Source organism: Herpailurus yagouaroundi, unplaced genomic scaffold (genome assembly GCF_014898765.1).
Source record: "Herpailurus yagouaroundi ecotype Mexico unplaced genomic scaffold, PumYag 191, whole genome shotgun sequence".
Taxonomy (NCBI): Eukaryota; Metazoa; Chordata; class Mammalia; order Carnivora; family Felidae; genus Herpailurus; species Herpailurus yagouaroundi.
In genome coordinates, this window is record NW_024412422.1 from 14254402 (window position 1) to 14274829 (window position 20428).

A 20428-nucleotide genomic window follows, 5' to 3' on the forward strand; every position below is an offset into this window, starting at 1 on the left:
CGGACCGCGAGATCGTGACCTGGCTGAAGTCGGACGCTTAACCGACTGCGCCACCCAGGCGCCCCTTAATGTTTATTTTTGAGAGAGCGCTCTAGCAGGGGATGAGGGGAGAGAGAGGGGAACAGAGGATCCGAAGCGGACTCTGCACTGACAGCACAGCGCCCAATGTGGGGCTCGAACTCACAAACCACAAGATCATGTGAAGTCAGATGCTTAACTGACTGAGCCACCCAGGCTCCCCGAAGACTGTCTTAACTTGACATTCCTTTTTCTCTTTCTTTTTTTAAATGTTCATTTATTGGGGGGGGGGGGCAGAGAGAGAGGGAGACAGGATCCGAAGAGGGCTCTGCGTTGACAGCAGCGTGTCCAACCCAGGGCTTGAACTCACAAACCATGAGATTGTGACCTGAGCCGAAGTTGGATGCTTAACTGAGCCACTCAGGCTCTCCGACATTTCTTTCTGAGTGGGTTTTCTTGCCTCATCTATCCCCGAGAGGGAGAAAGGGGCAGCTAAGCATTGATACAGGGGGACCCCCAAGTCTGAAAATGCAGGTGATCCGTTTAAGTAGGCTTACTGACAGCAGCACACAATGATCTGTCTGCTTCTAGACTTTATGGTCATCCTGCAGCCGGGAGATCGGGAAACCAAGGCAGGAATGAGTCAGGTGTAGGGGACTTGGCTGCCATTGCTGGGACTCAGGATGTAAGGCTGGTGCCTCGGAGGATGGACTTTAAATGTCATTCCCAGGAGCAGAGCCTGCTCCACAGTCCTGCAAAAGACACAGCACTGCCCCCCCCCCGCCCCCCCGCCACACACACACACACACACACACACTCTGCTTTGTGACCTCACCGCCCCTGGGTGTGGTCTCCGCACAGCCTCTGCCTGGGGTTCAGACGGACGGCAGGATGCATATTTGTTTCCCCAGCTGGTTCTCCCCTCCAAGGTGCAGAAACCTTTCCCCTCCCTCCCTCCATTAAGACAACAGCACCCAGTGAGGACTGCAGCAAATCTGGGGGTAGCAATCAGGAGCCCCTGATGGGAGGAAGGCTCTGCCGAGATAGCATTCTGGACGGGACTCAGCGTGGCCAGCGTTTCTCAGGAGGCAGAGTGGGCGGAGTCTGGGTTGTGGAGTTTGTATCTGGGTTCAGGTCCAACTTCCACCACTTGTGAGCTGGGGCCCCGGACGAGTCCCTCAGCCCTAGGGTGCTGTAACCTTGGGTGTCCCACGGGAATGACAATACCCATCCCACAGGGGTGCGGTGAGGCAGTACGCATAAGGTCCTCAAAACGGTGCAGGCGAGATGCGCACTCATCATTCGCATTAGTGCTGCTTGGAGAGGCAGGGTACGTTTCACTTTGCAGATAGGAACCTAGGCCTTAGAATCAGGCCTTCACCTGCATCTGGGGCAGCCACCTCCTAGCGACGTGGCCTCGCGGAAGGTACTTTCACCTTTTGGAGTTTCACTTTCCAAATCTGTAAACCGGGGGGGTTGGTGCCGGTCCCCACCTCCCCGGGTCGTTACAGGAGTAAACGAGGTAATCCATTCAGCAGGCAAAACATTCAGCAAGGCAGGGTTCCTTACCAGGACGCCAGGCTCACAGGGGACGTCCAGCAGGCTCATTAACTTCCCTGTTCTCTGGACTGTATTTCACCGGATCCTACATGCATTTTCCCCTCACGTTTTAACATCTTTGAAATCAGGATGAGCCTTGAAATCAATAGCATCTTAATGTTACGATTTGTTCAGTTTTCCCAGCAGCATTTGTTGAAGAGACTGTCTTTTCCCACTGTATATTCTTGCCTCCTTTGTCACAGATCAGTTGATCAGAGATCAATATAAGTGTGGGCTTAAAAAAAAAAAAATATAAGTGTGGGCTTATTTCTGGGCTATTCCATTCTATTGATCTGTGCGTCTGTTTTTTTGTGCCGGCACCATACTGTTTTGACTACTGCAGCTTGGTGGTATATCTTGAAATCTGGGACGGTGATACCTCGAGCTTTGTTCTTCTTTCTCGAGATGCTTTGGTTGTCTTGGGAACTTTTGTCAAAAAATAATAATTTGCGGCATTCTTTTTCTCTCATAGTGACACACAAAATGCTGGTGTGTCAGAGTCACTGCAATATATCTGCACCGTATGTATACCACCATCTGCAATATGCATACGTACATACATACAATTTACAGATTTGGCGCGCGAGGGTCTGAACGGTTAAAGCCCCTTACATAAGACCACTCTAAAACACTCCTAGAAAGTATAAAAGTCGTTTTACTTTGATACAAAATCATGTAAAGTCACGTGAAGCAAAATCGAATATTCACTACATATCCATGAAATCACTGGAATGTCATTACCATTTTCTCCTGCGTTCCCTCCTCCCCTCTCCCTGTGGGCTCATGCATTTTTACTGCTGCCACACGGTAGAGACGAGGGTCACCTGGGGACCAGACAAGTGGAAGGCGCATGCGCACACTGGAGGGGCCCCCCCCCCCCCCCAGCGAGGCGGAATGGAGCAGGAATTGGGTCTTGTTTTGCTTTCCTTCTCCTGCCTTGCCCAGGCCAAGCGCCCAGGGGTGTCCAGTTCTGCAGCCTGGCAGACAGTGAGCATGAGAGCGCCTCCCCTCCTTCCTCCTTGGTGGCTTTCAGGGGAAACAAATGAGCGATGACGGTGCATATATGTGGCACCGAGAGATGTGTCTGGGAGTCTTGGCGCGTTGCCTTGTTGAGTCCGAGACCCTCTGCCTTAGTCGTGGCCTTAGAGCTGTGTCTACTTCCCTGATCGGAAAAAGAACCTGTGTGAAGAGAGGGAGGGGTCAAGGGCACACAGAGAATGAGACGAGGGGTGCAGAACCCCGAAGGATCTGTAAGAGGCTCTTGCGGGCCACGGACTCACTAGGGGCCGACACTGTCTAGGGCTTTCCTTCCGTCAGCTCACTTCACACTCAAAACAGCTTGATGAGCTACGTACCATCAATGTCCCCATTTTATAGATTAGCACACTGAGGCCCTGCAAGGTTCAGCAACAGGCCCAAGGTCACACGGTAAGTTGCGGAACCAGGAGTTGGAGGACCCGGAGCCCACTCAACCCCTGTGCTGTGCCGAAAGATGGTGTCCGACACCTTTTTCAATTTCAGGAGGTTTATTGTGGAGGAAGCATGCGCGCGACCTCCAATTATAAGACGGATCTTTGCAATGAATAAAGATCGGCATGTAAATTCTCAGATGAAACACAGAGATACCCCCGAGACACGAATACCAAGCGTTCAGTGTCTCCCCCCTCATATGCAAAGCTTTGAAAAGGAAGCCTGCTGTCTGGGGGTTGAGTGCAACGCTCAGTCTCAGCGCTTGCTAGGCTCAGCTATGAGAGAGACCCAGAGCTGGCTGGTGAGTTGGGAAGGCAGTGACAGGAATGCGGCCTCGTGCTTCTTGTCAAAGATAAACCCCTTGAGGACCGTGAGCCGCTCTGCTAGCGATGGCCGGGGCAGGCCCTGGACGCGTGTTCGGATACAGGCGTTAGGGCTCAGCCACTCTCCCCTGAACCTGGATGCACTGCCCACCCCCACCGGTACCCAGTCTCAGGAAGTGACACCATCCCCCGCCTCGTCATTCACGCCCGGGAACCTGGGAGTTGTTCTCAGCTCCTCCCCCCCATCTGCTACATGTTAGTCACCATGCCCCAAATATGTTCCTAATCCCAACACTTCTCAGCTCCTCCACTGCCACCCCCCAGTCCAACAGCCTTCCCGCCACCCCCTAGAACACACTCACGCGGCAGCCAGAGTGACCGTGTCACTATACAGAGCTAAGTCATTCTGCAGCTGAAACCTTTCCATGGCTCCCCATTGTTCTCAGGATAAAGACAAACGTCCTTCTTAGCATGACCTACTTCCTCAGAAAGTCATTCATTCATTCATTCGTTCGTTCATTCAATGAGCTGGTCCGACCACGAAATTGTGGCCTCGTGCTCATTAGACATATGACCTCAGGCTGGCTTTTTTTTTTTTTTTTTTTTTCTTCCATATCAGGCTCAAACTCTCTAAGGGGCCCAAAGAACTCTCCTAGAAGAGGCACAAAGAAACCAGCAGTTTATGCCTCCTGGAAGCCTTATCTACATGGGCTGTCCAGACAATAAAAGTGCTAAAAGAACACCTTCAGAAATGACACCTAGTGTGGAATGGAGGTGCTCTTTCATTTTACTACTTTGCCTCAGGAGAGGCTTCCTTGGGAAAGAAACACGCCCCAGGCCCTGCTTTGACTCTGCCCCCACACCTCCTCCATAAGGCAGCCAGATGAGCTTTTACAGGTAAATGTGGTCCAGTTGTCCCCCTGCTTAAAACCCTCCACGTCTTAGCGAAGTTCTCAGAGTGAAATTCAAACTGCTTAGTGGGACCCTCGCCATCCTCCCACCCCCGCCACTACCACCACTAATCTCCAGCCTCCCCTCCATTCACCTCCTGCCTCGCCTTTATGCATGCTGTTCCCTCTGCCAAGAATGCTTTTCTCTCAGTCTTCATGGTCTTTCAGGGCCCAGTTTGAATGTCACCTCCTCACGAAAGCCTTCCAGGACTCCCCAAAGTGTAACCCCGCTCATGTCTGTAAGATGTCCCTTCTTTAAATCTTTTCAGTCACCCCTTTAACGTGTGCGATTTGTTTCTTGCCAGGACCCTGGCAAATGTCCCCCCCCCCTCCCCCGCCATCACTCATCAACATGAAGTGCCTGGCCCCCATAGGCATTTGAGTTTGAGATCCCTGACTGAGGCTGTTTCTCAGTTTCTATCCAAGAGATCGGGGGCAGGTAACTGTCTCCAGGCCAGACATTCCCAGGACAGCCAAGGCAAACGGGCTGTTTGCTTCATGGAGGGGTGAGAGAAAGCCGTGCCTCGTTGTACCGGCACCTGGTGACCGAGAAGGCACCTCTCGAGGTGTGGTCCAAGGGTTCTCCACATCAGAGCTGCCTAGGGGATTTATTAGAAATCCAGACTTCTGGGCTTCATCCGAGACTTGACTTCTGAGAATCTGAATTTTAAACAAGTACCACACACACTATGGTTTGAGGCTTAGCACCCGGAGAAATGACGGATTAACAAGGGAGCATAAACATGAGGGGAGTATTCAAAGGAAACTACATTATGTGGCCCAATGCTGGGAGACACAGGGTCCTCCAAAGTTGGAAGTAAGAGAAGTAACGAATCAGGCCACCCTCCTTTTTTTAAGTAAACTCTGCACTCAACGTGGGGCTCGAACTCACATCCCCAAGATCAAGAGTTGCATGCTCTATCAACTAAGCCATCCAGGCACCCCGTGAGTCCCCCTTACACCCTAATAAGTATTATTTGTAGTATTATTATATCATAGGGAGGCAGCAGTGTAGAATCTGAACTTCCTTGGGTTCAAATCCTGACTTCGCTGTTTACTCTCTGTGTGACTTCAGGCAAATTACCTTATCTCTCTGTATCTATTTTACCACGTGCAGAATGGGGATAATGACAGTTCCTACCTCCTAAGGTCACTGTGAAAAGTCAATGAATTAATGTATGTTAAGTGCTTAGACTGCTGTCTAACAGATATTGTAATACTTCTCTGAATTTTCCTATCAGCTGTAGTACCACCAACAGGACAACAGGGCCTCTCCACCCTGGGTAGCTGGCCAGCCTCCTCGGGCCCTCACTCCTTCCTTTGGCAATTATTCGGTGGCAATGGGGCAGCAGGGTAACTTACAACTTCCTTATGATGGTCTTCTCCTCCTTGTTACTTCTGGCATTGCTGGGCCTGGTGACAAGGGTATCTTTTTCTCTTCGTCCTCCTGAGCCTTCTCTTGGTGGAATCAGACCGCTGGGGAAAAGGGGCCAAAAAAATGGGTTGTTTTATGGCAGACCTTCTGTCTATGCAGCTCTGAAAGTGAAGGGTCTTAATAATTATTACATTAGTAATAACTGAAAGCTAGAGTCAGAGAGATTCTGTTTCCAATCATGAGACTCTTCCTCCCATGTTTCCAAAGCTGATCCCTCTTCTTTCTTTCTCTTGTCCAACTGCATTGGCTAGTACTTCAACCTTCTCCAGTCTCTAGGAATATGACCACATATCAATTCTGTAACTGAAGCCTTGATTTTCTAATCAATAAAGTGAGAATAATAAGAGTAACTGCCACCTAGGATTGAGTGATTAAGTGAGATATTACACAGCACCTGACAGTCACTCAACAAATATTTATTAAGCCACATCCTGTGCCAAAGCACTGTAGCAGTGAACAAAACAGACAAAATTATCTCCTGTCATGCAATTCATGTTCTTCCACTGGGGAAGGAAGGAGTCAATAAATAAATAAAGTAAAAAATATATAGTAAGTCAAATGGTAACAAGAGCTAAATTGATATTGACTGATAAGATATTGAGGTCGGTTGACTCAAAGAGGACCAGAGTATTTCCCTGGACCTGATGTACAGAAGCTGGAAGAAAGCTCTTCTCTCTCACTTGGTCAACTGGGGTCGCCAGCAGCCATGTTTCCTAAGATTCCTAGCAGGTGTGTCTCCAACACAAGATAATGAGGCCAACAAACAAAGAGAAGCAAGGAGGAGAGAAAGAGGCACCAAGTCCCTGGCTCCAACCCTGAGGCCTTAACTGCAGTTTTTTCTTTATTTCTGAAGGCAATCCCAAGATCGTTTCCAACTCTGTGGGTCAGTAAATTCTCTTTTGTACTTAAGCTAGTTTGAATTGGATTTCTGTCACTTGCAACAAAAAGAAACCTGACCACAATGCAATATTTCAAAAAATTTTTAGTTTTAATTTTTTTTAAGTTTATTTGTTTATTTTGAGAGAGAGAAAGGAGGGAGGGGGGAAGAGAGAGAGAGAGAGAGAGAGAGAGAGAATCCCAAGCAGGTTCCTCGCTGTCGGCACGGAGCCAGACACACGGCTCACTCTCATGAACTGTGAGATTATGACTTGTGCCAAAGTCAAGAGTAAGAGGCTTAACTGACTGAGCCACCCAGACACCTCCCAAATTTTTAACTTTTTTTATGTTAGAGAGAGAGAGGGCACGTGTGTACATGCAAGCAGGGGAGGGGCAGAGGGAGGGAGACAGAATCTCAAGCAGACTCCAGCCAAATGCAGGGCTTGATCCCACAACCCTGGGATCATGACCTGAGCTAAAATCAAGAGACAGACACTCAACTGACTGAGCCACCCAGGCACCCCACAATGCAATATTTCAATGGCATAGCTCGTATCCACCTAGGTATTTTGCTGTGGCACCTGCTGGCAAATTTAAGCGCGTGGTGTTTCCTCCTCCCTACAGATTGAATTGTGTCCCCCAGAATTCATATGGAAGCCCTAAGCCCCAGTGTAATGGTATTTGGAGATGAGGCCTTTGGGAGACAACCAGGTTTAGATGAGGTCATGGAGGGGGGACATGGTTGGATCAGAGCCCTTGTAAGAGGAGACATCTGAGGGCTTGCTCTCTCTGCCATGTGCAAGAAGTCAGGAAGAGTCAGAACTGACCATACTGGCACCCTGATCTTGACTTCTACCCACCAGAATTATGAGAAGAATATTCCTACTGTTTAAACCTCCCGGCCTATGGTATTTTGTTATGGCGACCCAGCTGACTAAGACACCTCTTGAGGTATGAATGTCAGAGCAGGATTCATCCTTCTCTGTCCTTTGCAAAGAGTGAGCTCTTATTACTTGACATTATTATTTATATATTTACTTTAGTATTAATATTAATACATTATTGATTTATTATTAATAAAATCCTCCCTTCCATCATCTCTTGTTGCATAACACCCTAAAACACAGTGATTGGAAACAAGGAAGATTTATGATTTCTTACGATGACTCCATTTTTATGGTTGGCTTGATGGGTCATCCAGACACAGCTGGGGCACCTCACTTCTCCTTTGTGTGACCTCTCCGTGGGACTACCTTGAGCTTCCTCACAGAACTATGGTCTCAAGCATTCCACAAGGATAAAAATGGAAGCTGCGAGGTCTCCCGGCACCCTCACCGCAGAAGCCACACAGCATCACTTCCACTACATTCCATTGGTCAAGGCAAGTCACTGGGCTGCCCAGACTGAAGGAAAGGGGAAACAGACTCTACCTCTAGAGGCTGGAAAAGTCTCATTGCCAAAGGCATGCAGGATGGGAAAAATCGTGGCCATCTTTGGAAGCCTCCCACCACTGCCTCAATTCAAAACTATCATTAGGGGCGCCTGGCTGGCTCAGTGGGTCAAGCGCCCGACTCTCGACCTCAGCTCAGGTCTTGATCTCACGGTCATGAGTTCGAGCCCCGCATTGGGCTCCGCATTGGGTGTGAAGCCTAGTTAAAAACAAAACGAAACAAACAAACAAAACCACTAGAGCCTGGACCTCCAAACTGATGCGGTTGCTAGGAGAACACCTCAGCTGGCATGCTAGTTTCTCCAGAATGTAGGACCCACGTGAGTAAGCAGAGTCCTGCTGTCTACTGGCCTGTACCAGACGGGACGTGCACAGCTACCGTTCTCTGGGAATTCGGAACTGGAAATAAGGTGTGTCTCTTTATTCGCTAACAAGCTGCTCCAGCACCAGCTGTTCAGCCATTCCCACATCTCACTACCTGTGTCTGAAGGACTTCTAAAATGAGATGAAGACAGGTCTTTCCATTAACACGGTTCCAACCTCAGCAGAAGGAAGAAAATTAAGTTCCTGTTGCCAGAACTCGGGCCTTCTGGATGTGGCTCGCTACAACTTTTTTTTTTTTTTTTTTTTTTACTGTATCGCTGACCTCTTAATGATTCTACCTTAAGCAAATTTAAACGTAATGTCATGGGGCGGGGGGTAAAGAAAAAGAGTGGTATCACTTGGACTTTGCTTTGTTTTGAATCAGCCTATGTTCTTACTTGTAAACGTGGCCAAGAATTAAAAGGACGGGCTCTGATAATCACACTGTCTGAGGTCATGTCTTACTGTGGCCACCACGAGCCGTGGGACTTCGGCAGGTATTGACCTCCTGGACCTTAGAACACCTTGCGGGTAACATTACCGTAACTCACCTTGCTGTGAGCACTAATGGACCTGATGCTTCAAATACGCCTAGCAGAGTCCTGGCACGTATAATATTTATACATTGATAAATATTAGCTGGTGCTGAGTTTTTCATTCTCTTTGTCTTTCCCTCTTCTGCCTTTAAGAGAACCTGCGTTGTTTAACTCAACGGTTTCTCAGAGTTATTCGACCACAGAGCCCCCTTTTCTAGAAGTGACAGCATGAAAGAAAATATTTTGGGAAACAGGATGCAGATGGATATAGCAAAGTCCAAACCCGGCATGTTAACAGCTTCTTTTTGCCTCTCTTGCTTGTCCTACAATCTTTTCCCTACATGTGTTATTGTGATCTTTTTTTTTTTTTTTAGATTTTATTTTTAAGTAATCTCCATATCCAACATGGGACCTGAACTCACAACCTGAGATCAAGAGTCACACGTTCTACCCACTGAGCCAGCCAGGTGCCCCTATTGTGATCTTTCATAACTTCTAATTTTTATATAATTTCAAACTTACAGAAAAATTGTAAAATTAGTATGAAGATTTCCTATATGCCCTTTATCCAAATCCCCCAATTGTTCATCTATGTCTCTGTCTACCTACCTGCCTGTCCATCCATCCATCCCCATCCACCCACCCACCCATCTACCCATCCATCCACGTATCTGTCTTCTTTCTGAACCACTTGAGAGGAAGCTGGAGACACCTTACCCCCTTATTCCTAAATACTTCGGTGTGTATTTCTGAGGAACGAGGACATTTCTGACATAAACAAGTAGTTCAGCTATCAAGTTACCACATTGATATTTTATTCTACACTTTTTAAAAAATGTAAGCTCTATACGCAACATGGGGTTTGAACTCATGGCCTCGAGATCAAGACTTGCATGCTTTACCGACTGAGCCAGCCAGGTGTCCCTCGTGTTGATCTTTTAAAACAGTAAACTGGATCTTGTCATGTCCTTGATTAAAACTTTCCAATGACTTCTCGTTACACTTAACAATAAAATTAGAGCTCCTTCCTGTGGCCCACAGGTGTGGCACACCTCCACCTACGATACAAGTTCCACCACGGTGGATCTCTTATTGGTCAAGCTGGTTCCCACATCAGGGTCTTAGCACTTCTGCTCCACTTTTGCCCTACCAGTCCTTACATGGTTGGCTACTTCTTGTCATTGACCTCAGAGGGGTCTGAGCTGACCATGCCATGTAAAACAGGATCCCTCCATTCCCTAGCACTTTGCTTTGCTGTCATATGTCACCTTGTTTGCTTGGGTTTTTTTTTTTTCATGTTTACTCATTTTTGAGAGACAGAATCTGAGTGGGGGAGGGGTAGAGAGGGAGGGAGACACAGAATCCGAAGCAGGCTCCAGGCTCCGAGCTGTCAGCACAGAGCCCGACGCGGGGCTTGAACTCACAAACTGAAGATCGTGACCTGAACCGAAGTCGGATGCGTAACTTACTGAGCCACCCAGGCGCCCCTCCCCTTGTTTTGAAAGATGTTTTGTTTTGTTTTGTTCATTTATTGATTTTGAGAGAGAGCGAGGAAGCAGGAGAGGGGCAGAGAGAGAATCCTAAGCAGCCTCTGCGCTGTGAGCAGAGTGGGGCTCTAGCTCACTAACTGTGAGATCATGACCTGAGCCGAAATCAAGAGTCAGATGCTTAACCGACTGAGCCACCCAGGCGCCCCATGTCACCTTGTTTTACATTTTTTAGACCACTTGTCGCCATTATCCTGTGTGTTCGTTTCAGATTCCCTTGTTGATTGCTTGTCTTCCCCTAGACTAGCATGGACTTTCTCTGTTTTGTTCACTGCTATTTCCCAGGAATACTAGGTCTTTGAGAAACTGGCTGAGTGAACACAAGAACGAATACATAGCACATCACGGAATTCCAGACGGGGTCTGATCCTTCAGTGCAGGGGTCCCCACGGCATCAGAGCCCCACCTCTTATAGCACTGCAGCTCTTCCTGCACCAGCAGCAGCTGGGACTTGAGTTTGTTGCGCTCCTGGAGCACATCCCTTAGCTCCTGTAGAGTGAAGCGTGGCCGGTTGGGATCTGTCAGGTCAACCACCATTTTGTCTGGTCCCAGGTTTACCTGTAAGAAAAGATATCGGGTTGCTTATACAGTTTCCCTCATGCACTTGGACTGTTGGGGTCCCTGGGTGGCTCAGTCGGTTAAGCGTCCGACTTCAGCTCAGGCCATGATCTCGTGGTCCGTGGGTTCGAGCCCCACGTCGGGCTCTGTGCTGACAGGAGCCAGCTTCAGATTCTGTCTCCCTCTCTCTCTGCTCCGCCCCTGCTCGCACTCTCTCTCTCTCTCTCTCAAAAAAAAATAAACATTAAAAACATTTTCTTAAAAAAAAGTAAAAAGATGGACTGTCCACCCCAGAAAGGAAAATTCTGTTTTGTTACTCCCAGGCATCCTATCGGATGAGACGCTGCCTGTTGGAAGTGTTTGGTTGATGGTAAAGAAGCAAAAGTTCTAAGTACCATTCTCCAAGTAAACAACCAAGGCTCCTTGGAGAATGGCTGATTTCAGGGTTGGAACAGGAAAACTATAAGATGAGCCTGGAACGTTTCCTTGTGGAAGGGAACAAAATGTCAAAATGACAGTTTGAAGGAGTTCCCCTTGGCCAGACTGAGAACAATTTGAGTATCAAAACGAGTAATAACAGGAATGGACAGTAACAGTTCACATAAAAAGAGAATTCAGGAGTTCATACTTAAAATTTAAATCAATTAACTAATTAATGGGGATGTGATGGCTAATTTTATGTGTCTAATTTTACTTGTCTGGGCTAAGGGATGCCCAGAAAGCTGGTTAAACATTTCTGGGTGTGTCTGTGAAGGTGTTTCTGGAAGATATTAGCATTTGGTTTGATGAGCTGAGTAAAGCAGCTGGGGGGGCGGGGCGGGCATCATCCAATCCACTGAGGGCCTGAGGGCCCACATGGAAGGAAAGGGGGAAAGAGGGTGAATTTGAGCTCCGTCAGTTGATACAGGACATCTCTTCTTCTCTTGTCCTCAGACATTGACACTCCTGGTTCTTGGGGTTTGGGATCCAGACCAGGATTTCCACCATCAGCCCCCCACCCCCAGTTCACAGGACTCACTGGTTCTCCAGCTTGCAACTTGCAGATTTTAAGTAAGATTTCTCAGCCTCCATAACCGCATGAGCCAATTCCTCAAATAACTATCCTCTTTATATTGAGAGCTATTTCTCCTATTGGCTCTGTGTCTCTGGAGAGATCTGATGAGTACAGGAGAGGAGGAGGGGAATTTGTACCTTACAGCAGAAGGCCAAGTAATAAGTGCAGAAGATGACAGAGTTTAAAAAAAAAATATCCATTTGCAACCAACTTAGTAATAATTGATTCAGGCAAGACTAAGGAATGGATCTAAAACTTTAGGGTGAAAATCTGTTGGGGAATAGAATATTTTGCAGTTTCAAAGCATCTTCCTACAACAACTTACGAATTACAAAGGGAATAAAGGCACCTTTACAGTGCAGAAATCTCGCAGACACCACGTTAACCAAGTGATGCAAGGTAACATCACCAATAATCACAAACTGAAGCAGGTGCCTCCTGATACATCGCACTGAGAAGGACACAGCATCTCTTCAGTGGTATTCCTGCTAAACTGCGTATCTTGAATCTAACGATGACGATGGCACATCAAAACAAACCTAAATTGAAGGACGTTCTACAAACAAACTGATATATAGTCTTCAAAGATGTCAAGGTTGTAAAACACAAGGAAAAGCTGAGGAACTCTTCAAAATTAAAGAAATGTGTCAACTAAAGGTACTATGTAACCCTGGACTAGATTCTGCACCAGAAAGAAGATGCTGTAAAGGGCATTATCATGAATTTTGAATAGGGATAGTATATTAGATCTTAGTATTCTATGACCTTTTTCCCCTGAATTTAATCATTTACTGTCACGATGCAATAGTGCGTCTTGTGAGATTTTAGGGTAAAGGGTCCTAACCTTCTACTAATCCTGCAACTAACATAATGTCTGCTCAAATAGTTGAGAAAAACTGTGAGTGAATAAATAATATATATAAATATTACTTTTGTATATGCATATATACATATACATATATGTGTTTTGTGTGTGTATATACTTTGATGTATATTTTCTTCTTCTGTTGTTGTTGTTGTTGTTGTTGTTTTGTTTGAGAGAGAGTGTGAGCCTGAGAGAGAGTGTGAGCCAGGGAGAGGGGCAGAGCTGAAGAGAGAGAGAATCCTAAGTAGGCTCCACACTCAGCACAGAGCCTGAAGCGGGGCTCAATCCCACAACCCTGGGATCATGCCCTGAGCTGAAATCAAGAGCTGGACACTCAACCAACTGAGTCACCCAGGAGCCCCTATATCTACTTCTTTATCAAATAAGGTGATCTAGGGGCACCTGGGTGACTCAGTCGGTTAAGCATTGACTCTTGATTTTTGGCTCAGGTCATGATCTCATGGTTCGTAGTTCAAGCCCCATGTCAGGCTCTGTGGTGACAGACAGTGTGGAGAATGCTTGGGATTCTGTCCCTCGCTCTCTGTCCCTCCCCCACTTGCTCCTGAGATCTCTCTCAAAATAAATAAACTTAAAAAAAAAAATAAGGTGATCTAGAGGCAGGTCTAGTAAAATACTGAACAAAAACAAAGCTTTAAGATGGGAACTATATTGTTACAGGACTTGAAAATATCTGCGGTTTCCACTGGTGACTGCCACAGGTACTGCTATTATTACTGTGGTTTGTCGTCTATATTTGCAACTGAGGAAAATGACACATTTCAGGTGGAGGTTAATGAAAATGAAAATATAATTTTTTCCCATGCCAGGGCATGGACCTCTTGGGTTAGAATCACGATTCCCTTGGGCATCTAAGAACTTTGAGTTAAGAACCCTCAGGCTGAATAATTGATATTGTACAATGGAAGTTTTCAAAGCCATTAAAAGATGAAGAAGCTCTTCATCCTGATTTAACTCAACTTTCATGCTATGTTAAGTGAAAATACACAAAAGGCAGAGCTGGCTATATATTATAATACCATTTGTATAAAAAAGAAAAAAAATATTTTCATATCTGCTTTTGTTTGCATAAAGTACCTCTGGAAGGACACACAAGAAACTGATCATTTTAATTTTTTCCAGGGAGGGTAAGTGGTTGGCTGGGGGTGGAGAGAATTGGGGAGGAAAAGTTTTCAAGGCGAACACTTTTGTTACCTTTTGAACTTTGAACTTCCATTTATTTTATTTATTTATTTATTTTGAGAAAGAGAGAGAGAACAGGGGAGGGGCAGAGAGAGAGGGAGAGAGAACTCTAAGCAGGTTCCGTGCTGTCAGCACATGACAGCATGTAGCCTGAAGCGGGGTTTGAGCCCCTGAACTGTGAGATCATGACCTGAGCCAAAACCAAGAGCTGGACGCTTAACTGACTGAGCCGCCCAGGCACCCCTAAACTTAAAGTTTTAAAAGGGAAAGGAAAAAACTACCTCGCACCCATTAGGGTGGCTATTGTAAACAAACAAAACAGAAAAGAACAAGTATTGAAAGGAGATGGAATTCTTGTGTACTGCTGTTGGGAATGTAAAATGGTACAGTCACTATGGAAAACCATATGGCAGATCCTTAAAAAATTAAAAACAGAATTATCCCATGATCCAGCAATTACACTTCTTTTTAAAAAAATTTTCAGGGGCGCCTGGGTGGCGCAGTCGGTTGAGCGTCCGACTTCAGCCAGGTCACGATCTCGCGGTCCGTGAGTTCGAGCCCCGCGTGGGGCTCTGGGCTGATGGCTCAGAGCCTGGAGCCTGTTTCCGATTCTGTGTCTCCCTCTCTCTCTGCCCCTCCCCTGTTCATGCTCTGTCTCTCTCTGTCCCAAAAATAAATAAACGTTGAAAAAAAAAATTAAACAAAAATTTTTTTTTAATGTTTATTTATTTTTGAGAGAGACAGAGACAGAGAGACAGAGTGTGAGTGGGGAAAGGCAGAGAGAGAAGGAGGCACAGAATCTGAAGCAGGCTCCAGGCTCCAAGCTGTCAGCGCAGAACCCAACGTGGGGCTCGAACTCATAAACTGTGAGATCATGACCTGAGCCTAAGTCAGACACAACAGAATGAGCCACCCAGGTACCCATATACTTTTTTTTTTTAATGTTTATATATTTGCTTTTGAGAGACAGAGGGAACGAGAGAGCAAGAGACCTCAAGCACAGGAGCGGGGGAGGGGCAGAGAGAGAGGGAGGCAGAATCCGAAGCAGGCTCCAGGCTCTGAGCCGTCTGCACAGAGCCTGACGCGGGGCTCAAACTCATGAACCGTGAGATCATGACCTGAGCCAAAGTCGGACGCTCAACCGACTGAGCTGGGTCCCCCCAGCAATTCCACTTCTAATTATATACCCAAAGCAGTGAAAGCAGGGGCTTGAAGAGATATTTATACATCCATGTTCATAGCAGCATTATTCACCCTAGCCAAAAAGTAGAAGCAAACCAGGCATCCACCAACAGATGCACGGACAAACAAAATATGGTATCTCCACACAACAGACTATTACTCAGCTGTTAAAAGGTGGGGAGTTCTGACACCTGCTATACCATGGATGACCCTTGAAGACACTGTGCTCAGTGAAATAAGCCAGTGACAAAAGGAAACACATATTATTCTCTTATATGTAGTAGCTGGAATAGGCAAATTCACAGAGATAGAAAATAGACACGGGGAGGGGGGAATAAGGAGCTGGTGTTTCACAGAGACAGAGTTTGTTTTGTGAGATGAAAAGAATTCTGCAAGGACAGTGGTGATGGTTACACAACAGCGTGAATATACTTCAATGCCACTTCACTGTGCACTTAGAAATGGTTAGGATGGCAAATTTCATGTGTACTTTACCACAGTTAAAAGAAAAAGAGGAAGAAGATGTATTTTTATGAACTGCCTAGTGGCGCTAAACATTCATTCTCTCTGCCCCTTTCCCCACTTCTGGGCTTAGGGTTTAAGGTTTGGGAGGAACATGCCATCTCATCTGCTGCCTGATAAAGCTTGTCCGCTGTGCCCACTACAGAAAATCACCCGGCCCCTGGGCAGAGCACACTGTACATGGTCCGTGTGGGGCTCCCTCCATATCCTCGTTCCTGGAATCGGAGGTGACGGGAATGAGCTCAGAATGTGAGCTGAGCCATCCTGAGCAAGACGTTTAACTTCTCTCGAGTCTTCAAAGCCAGGCTATGAATGGTACTCATGATACTCAGCCACCTTATATGACGGACACTAAAGCAGAAATGTATCCACAAACACTGTTGTCACTCTGACACGTGAGTAGGTGAAATAAAAGTTTGCCAGAGAAGTGACCAGAAACTTTCACTCTTTTTTCCCCCCGCGAATGTCAGCGCCCTGTTCCTGTTGTCCTTTCCCGGCACACTTCTTGGTTTGTGATTCGGGAGGTGTGGGTGTCTTAGCTCTCCCACTCGATGTGAGCTCTGGGAGGGAAGGCTCCTGTCTAATTTACCTCTGCAGCCCCAGGATCCAGCTCTATGAAGTTGCTCATCAAATGTCATTCCAGCAAATGAGGTCAAATGTCTGCATTTAGTGTGCAGAGGTTGAGACTAGCATCTCTGAGCTCAAACCCTGCCTTCATCTCTTACTCCGAGAAAGTCACCTGGCAAATCACTTAACTATTCTATGCCTCCATTTCTATAAAATGGATATGCTGATAGTAAGAGGATTAAGTGAGATGTCCACTTAGAACAGTTTTGTTTTTTTTCAATTGTGGCTGGAGACCACTAGTAATTCATGGTCTTAATTCAATCAATTGCAACAAGAATTTTAAAACTCATAAAAATAGGGGCACCTGGGTGGCTCAGTTGGTTGAGCGACCAACTCTTGATTTGGGCTCAGGTCATAATCTCAGGGTCATGGGAGCAAGCCCTTCATCAGGCTCCAATACTGAGCATGGAGCCTGCTGAAGATTCTCTCTCTTTCATGGGGCACCAGCGTGGCTCAGTCTGTTAAGGGTCCAACCTACCCTTGACTTCGGCTCAGGTCGTGATCTCGTGGTTATTGAGTTTGAGCCCTGTGCTGGGTTCTGTGCTGACAGTGCAGAGCCTATTTGCGATTCTCTCTCTCTCCCTCTCTCTCTCTCTCCCTCCCCTGCTCTCTCTCTCCCTCAAAATAAATAAATAAACATTTTTTAAAAAAAGATTCTTTCTATCTCTGCCCCCTCCCCTGCTCATGCTCTCTCTCACTGTAAAATAAAAAAATACTCCGGGGCACCTGGGTAGCTCAGTCGGTCAAGCGTCTGACTTTGGCTCAGGTCACGATCTCATGCTTTGTGAGTTCGAGCCCCTGATTGGGCTCTGTGCTGACAGCTCAGAGCCTGGAGCCTGCTTCAGATTCTGTGTCTTCCTCTCTCTCTGTCCCTTCCCCGCTCTTGCTCTTTCTCTCTCTCAAAAATAAATAAGGATTAAAGAAAAAAATTTTTAAATAATAGTTTAAAAAACTCATAAAAATAGAACAGGCAAGTGTGATTGTGCATCATGTTTAATAAGGGTGAGTTAGGGTAAATTGTTTCTTGAAACTTCTGTTTCATCAATATTGGATAGTGATATAATAGGTAATTCTGTAAAATAGAGGTATAACACACATGCACTAATCTTGAGTTTATAGCTGGATGATTTTTTTTAAAAACTTATTTATTTTAAGTAATCTCTACCCCCAAGTGGGGCTTGAACTCATGACCTCTGAGAACAAGAGTCACACGCTCCTCTGACAGCTAGCCAGGTGCCCCTAGCTCGATAATTATTAACATAGGTATACACCCATATGACCACACCCAGATGAGCTCCCCATGAACCTTCCCCCTGCTCTCCCCTCCCTGGGGTTACCACCAATCTGTCTTCTATAAAAACAGGTTATTTTGCCTGTGCTGCAGTTTCACGTAAATACACAGTAGATTCTCTTTTGTGCCGGTCTCCTGTCTCCCTGTGTAACACCACTGAGAGTCATGCCCACAGCTGCACTTTTCCCCTGCTGTGTAGTATTCCACAGTGACTATGCCACAATTTAAAAATCCATTCTTCTGTAGCATTTGCTCCAGCTCAGCACACTTCTGAAGAAACGTGCTCTGAACATTCTTGTAGGTGTCTTTTGGTGGCCTCGGCACTGATTTCTCTCCCTTAGAATTTATTTCTTACTAGAGGTCGAGATTCTCAAAATGTGATGGAACCTGTTAGAAATGCAGATTTCCAGGCCCCCTCTGGAATCTAAAACTCTGGGGCTAGGGCCCAGTGATGTGTGTTTTCATGAACACCCCAGACGATTCCGCGGCACGCTAAAGCAGGAGAGCCACCGCTCTCGGTCACGTCAAAAATGCTGGGAGGCCCTGATGCAGAACAAACTCGGCACAGGGCCCAGCACCTAGTAAGTGCTCAATAAATGTAGCTATCACAATGCTTCTAATCTGAGGATTGGACAGGCGCTGTGGTTGTTTTCAGGGGCTCGGGGACCCTGGGTACTCTCCTCCCACGCCCTGCAGCCCGCACTCACCTCCCTGCCGGCCGCTGAGCCCTCTGTCCGCAGTCCCTCCACCTCCTTCTTGAGGCTGTCCCTCTCCATTCTCAGCTCCTCCACGGTCAGGTTGCCCTCATTCACCAGCGTCTCCAGCATCTCCAGAACGCGGACGATCTTGAACTGCAGCTGTGTCACCCGGGGGTCGCTGCCCAGGGCCATCAGCTCGCGGCCCATCACATAGGAGATATCATACACGTCCTCGGCGGTCAACTGGAAGGGGCTCTTGCCCAAAGCCCCCTCGGGCCCAGCCTCGTCTCCTTCTTCCTCCTCTTCTTCCCCCTGCTCCTCTTCCTCCTCTCGCAAAGGGGGCTCCTCCATGGTCGCCCAGAACCCTGCAGCCACGAGAACTGCTTTCTCACAATCTCCAAAAGTCTAACTTCCTCCCGGCGCAGAAAACTTTCCGCAGGCTGAGACCCTGCCTGCCCGGGGACGGAGGGTGGCCCAGGAGCGGCCAATCAGCGCGGCCGAGGGGTGGGCCCGGGACAGAGAGGCCGAGCGCTACGGCTCCCGGGCCCGGACGCCTGGTGCACCGGCCCCGCTGAGAACCGTGCAGGAGGGCGGCCTCCAGGATGTGGTTTGGGGCACGAAAAGACAACAGAAAGGGAGGGCAGCCGAGAAGAGGAACGCAGAGGTTAAGGGTGACCGCGATTTCTCCTGGCTGGGAGGGGTTGCAAACCGGGGAGGGGGAGGGGCCTCCGCCTGAGCCCCGCCCCCGGTGACGGCCGCCACCGCCGCCGGGTTTCTATGGAGACGCAGCGGAGTTTCCACAGCGAGTCTGGAAAAGCAAGGTGAAAAGCCCACAACTTTTTCTTCTGTGCTCACGCTTTCCAGCCATAGAATTTGCATTGTACGTGGAGGAATATCCGGGTCTCTGTGGGGTTGGGGGATGGGGGGTGGGGGATACTTTGGGAAGCCCACGGCAAAACAGAGGACTGCTGTTGGTGGCTGCGCGCGGGAGTCGGGAGGCCCGGGTCGCGCACAACTCCCGGGTCGGTTGTCACCAGGACCTGTGTGTGGCATCTGACTCTCAATAAAATGGAGAATCCCTGCGCTGTGCACTTGGCCGATTCCTGGGCTCCTCCCCTTAGGCAGCGTTGCAGGCTTGGCAGATTACTTAACCCTCAGCTTCCTGCTCGGGGAGTAAGAGCACTTACGTGGTGAGGTTGCTGCAGGAACATACGAGGTGAGATCATGAGATACTGCATGTGACAAAAGTACTTCGGAAGTACGCAGAAAGTGTTCTCCAACAAACCCCAGTTGTGTGAGAGACACGTGGCACGTGGGCTGGGGTGTTAGGAGTAATAAACAAGACAAAAATCACTGCTTTGAAAATTAGAAAGCATTCTACAGTTAGGGTATTAGTAAGAATATTAGCAGTGTGGATTACAAAACGAGTTCTTTTAGGTTTGATTAGGAATTTGTAATAGTCATAGGCAGAAAACTCTGCAATGGTGCTGGTCTTTCCCGGGAATATATTGCTACCTTTCTTTGGGGGTAGATGTACCTGATTTTCTCCACACTGAGGTTCTACCATCACAATGGTGAGTGGCCACGGATAAAACAAGCAAAGAGCAAAGCAGGCAAACAGAAAAGACACTATTTTCAGGGTACAGTGTTCTAAAGATTGGAGCCAGGCCCCTGGGCAAGGACTCAGTAATCCATAAATCACAGACGTGACAACGCCCAGTGATTAAATAAGGAGATAAAACGTTAGACTTGCCATAAATAAAATATGGTATATCCAAACAACGGAATATTACTCCACCATAAAAAGGAATGAAGGATTAGAACAGAGTGCCCAGAAATAAACCCTAGCAAATATGGTCCAATA

At 47.3% G+C, this 20428-nt stretch overlaps 1 protein-coding gene across 4 annotated transcripts in view; it reads right to left on the reverse strand.

Annotated features, from left to right (window-relative positions):
- Nucleotides 1–2254: 2254 nt before the first annotated feature.
- RILPL2 (Rab interacting lysosomal protein like 2) overlaps nt 2255–20428 on the reverse strand; it is a 41477-nt gene continuing 23303 nt past the window's right edge. For 3 of the 4 annotated variants that reach the window (XM_040444027.1, XM_040444026.1, XM_040444030.1), the window contains 4 exons: nt 18574–19763; nt 10974–11125; nt 5723–5836; nt 2255–2796 (listed from right to left, as the gene is read on the reverse strand). In XM_040444027.1, the coding sequence (XP_040299961.1) occupies nt 2772–2796; nt 5723–5836; nt 10974–11125; nt 18574–18915 (633 nt within the window). In that variant the 5' untranslated portion in view covers nt 18916–19763 and the 3' untranslated portion in view covers nt 2255–2771. The remainder of the gene's footprint in view (nt 2797–5722; nt 5837–10973; nt 11126–18573; nt 19764–20428) is intronic. The other variant, XM_040444029.1, reaches the window with a different exon arrangement.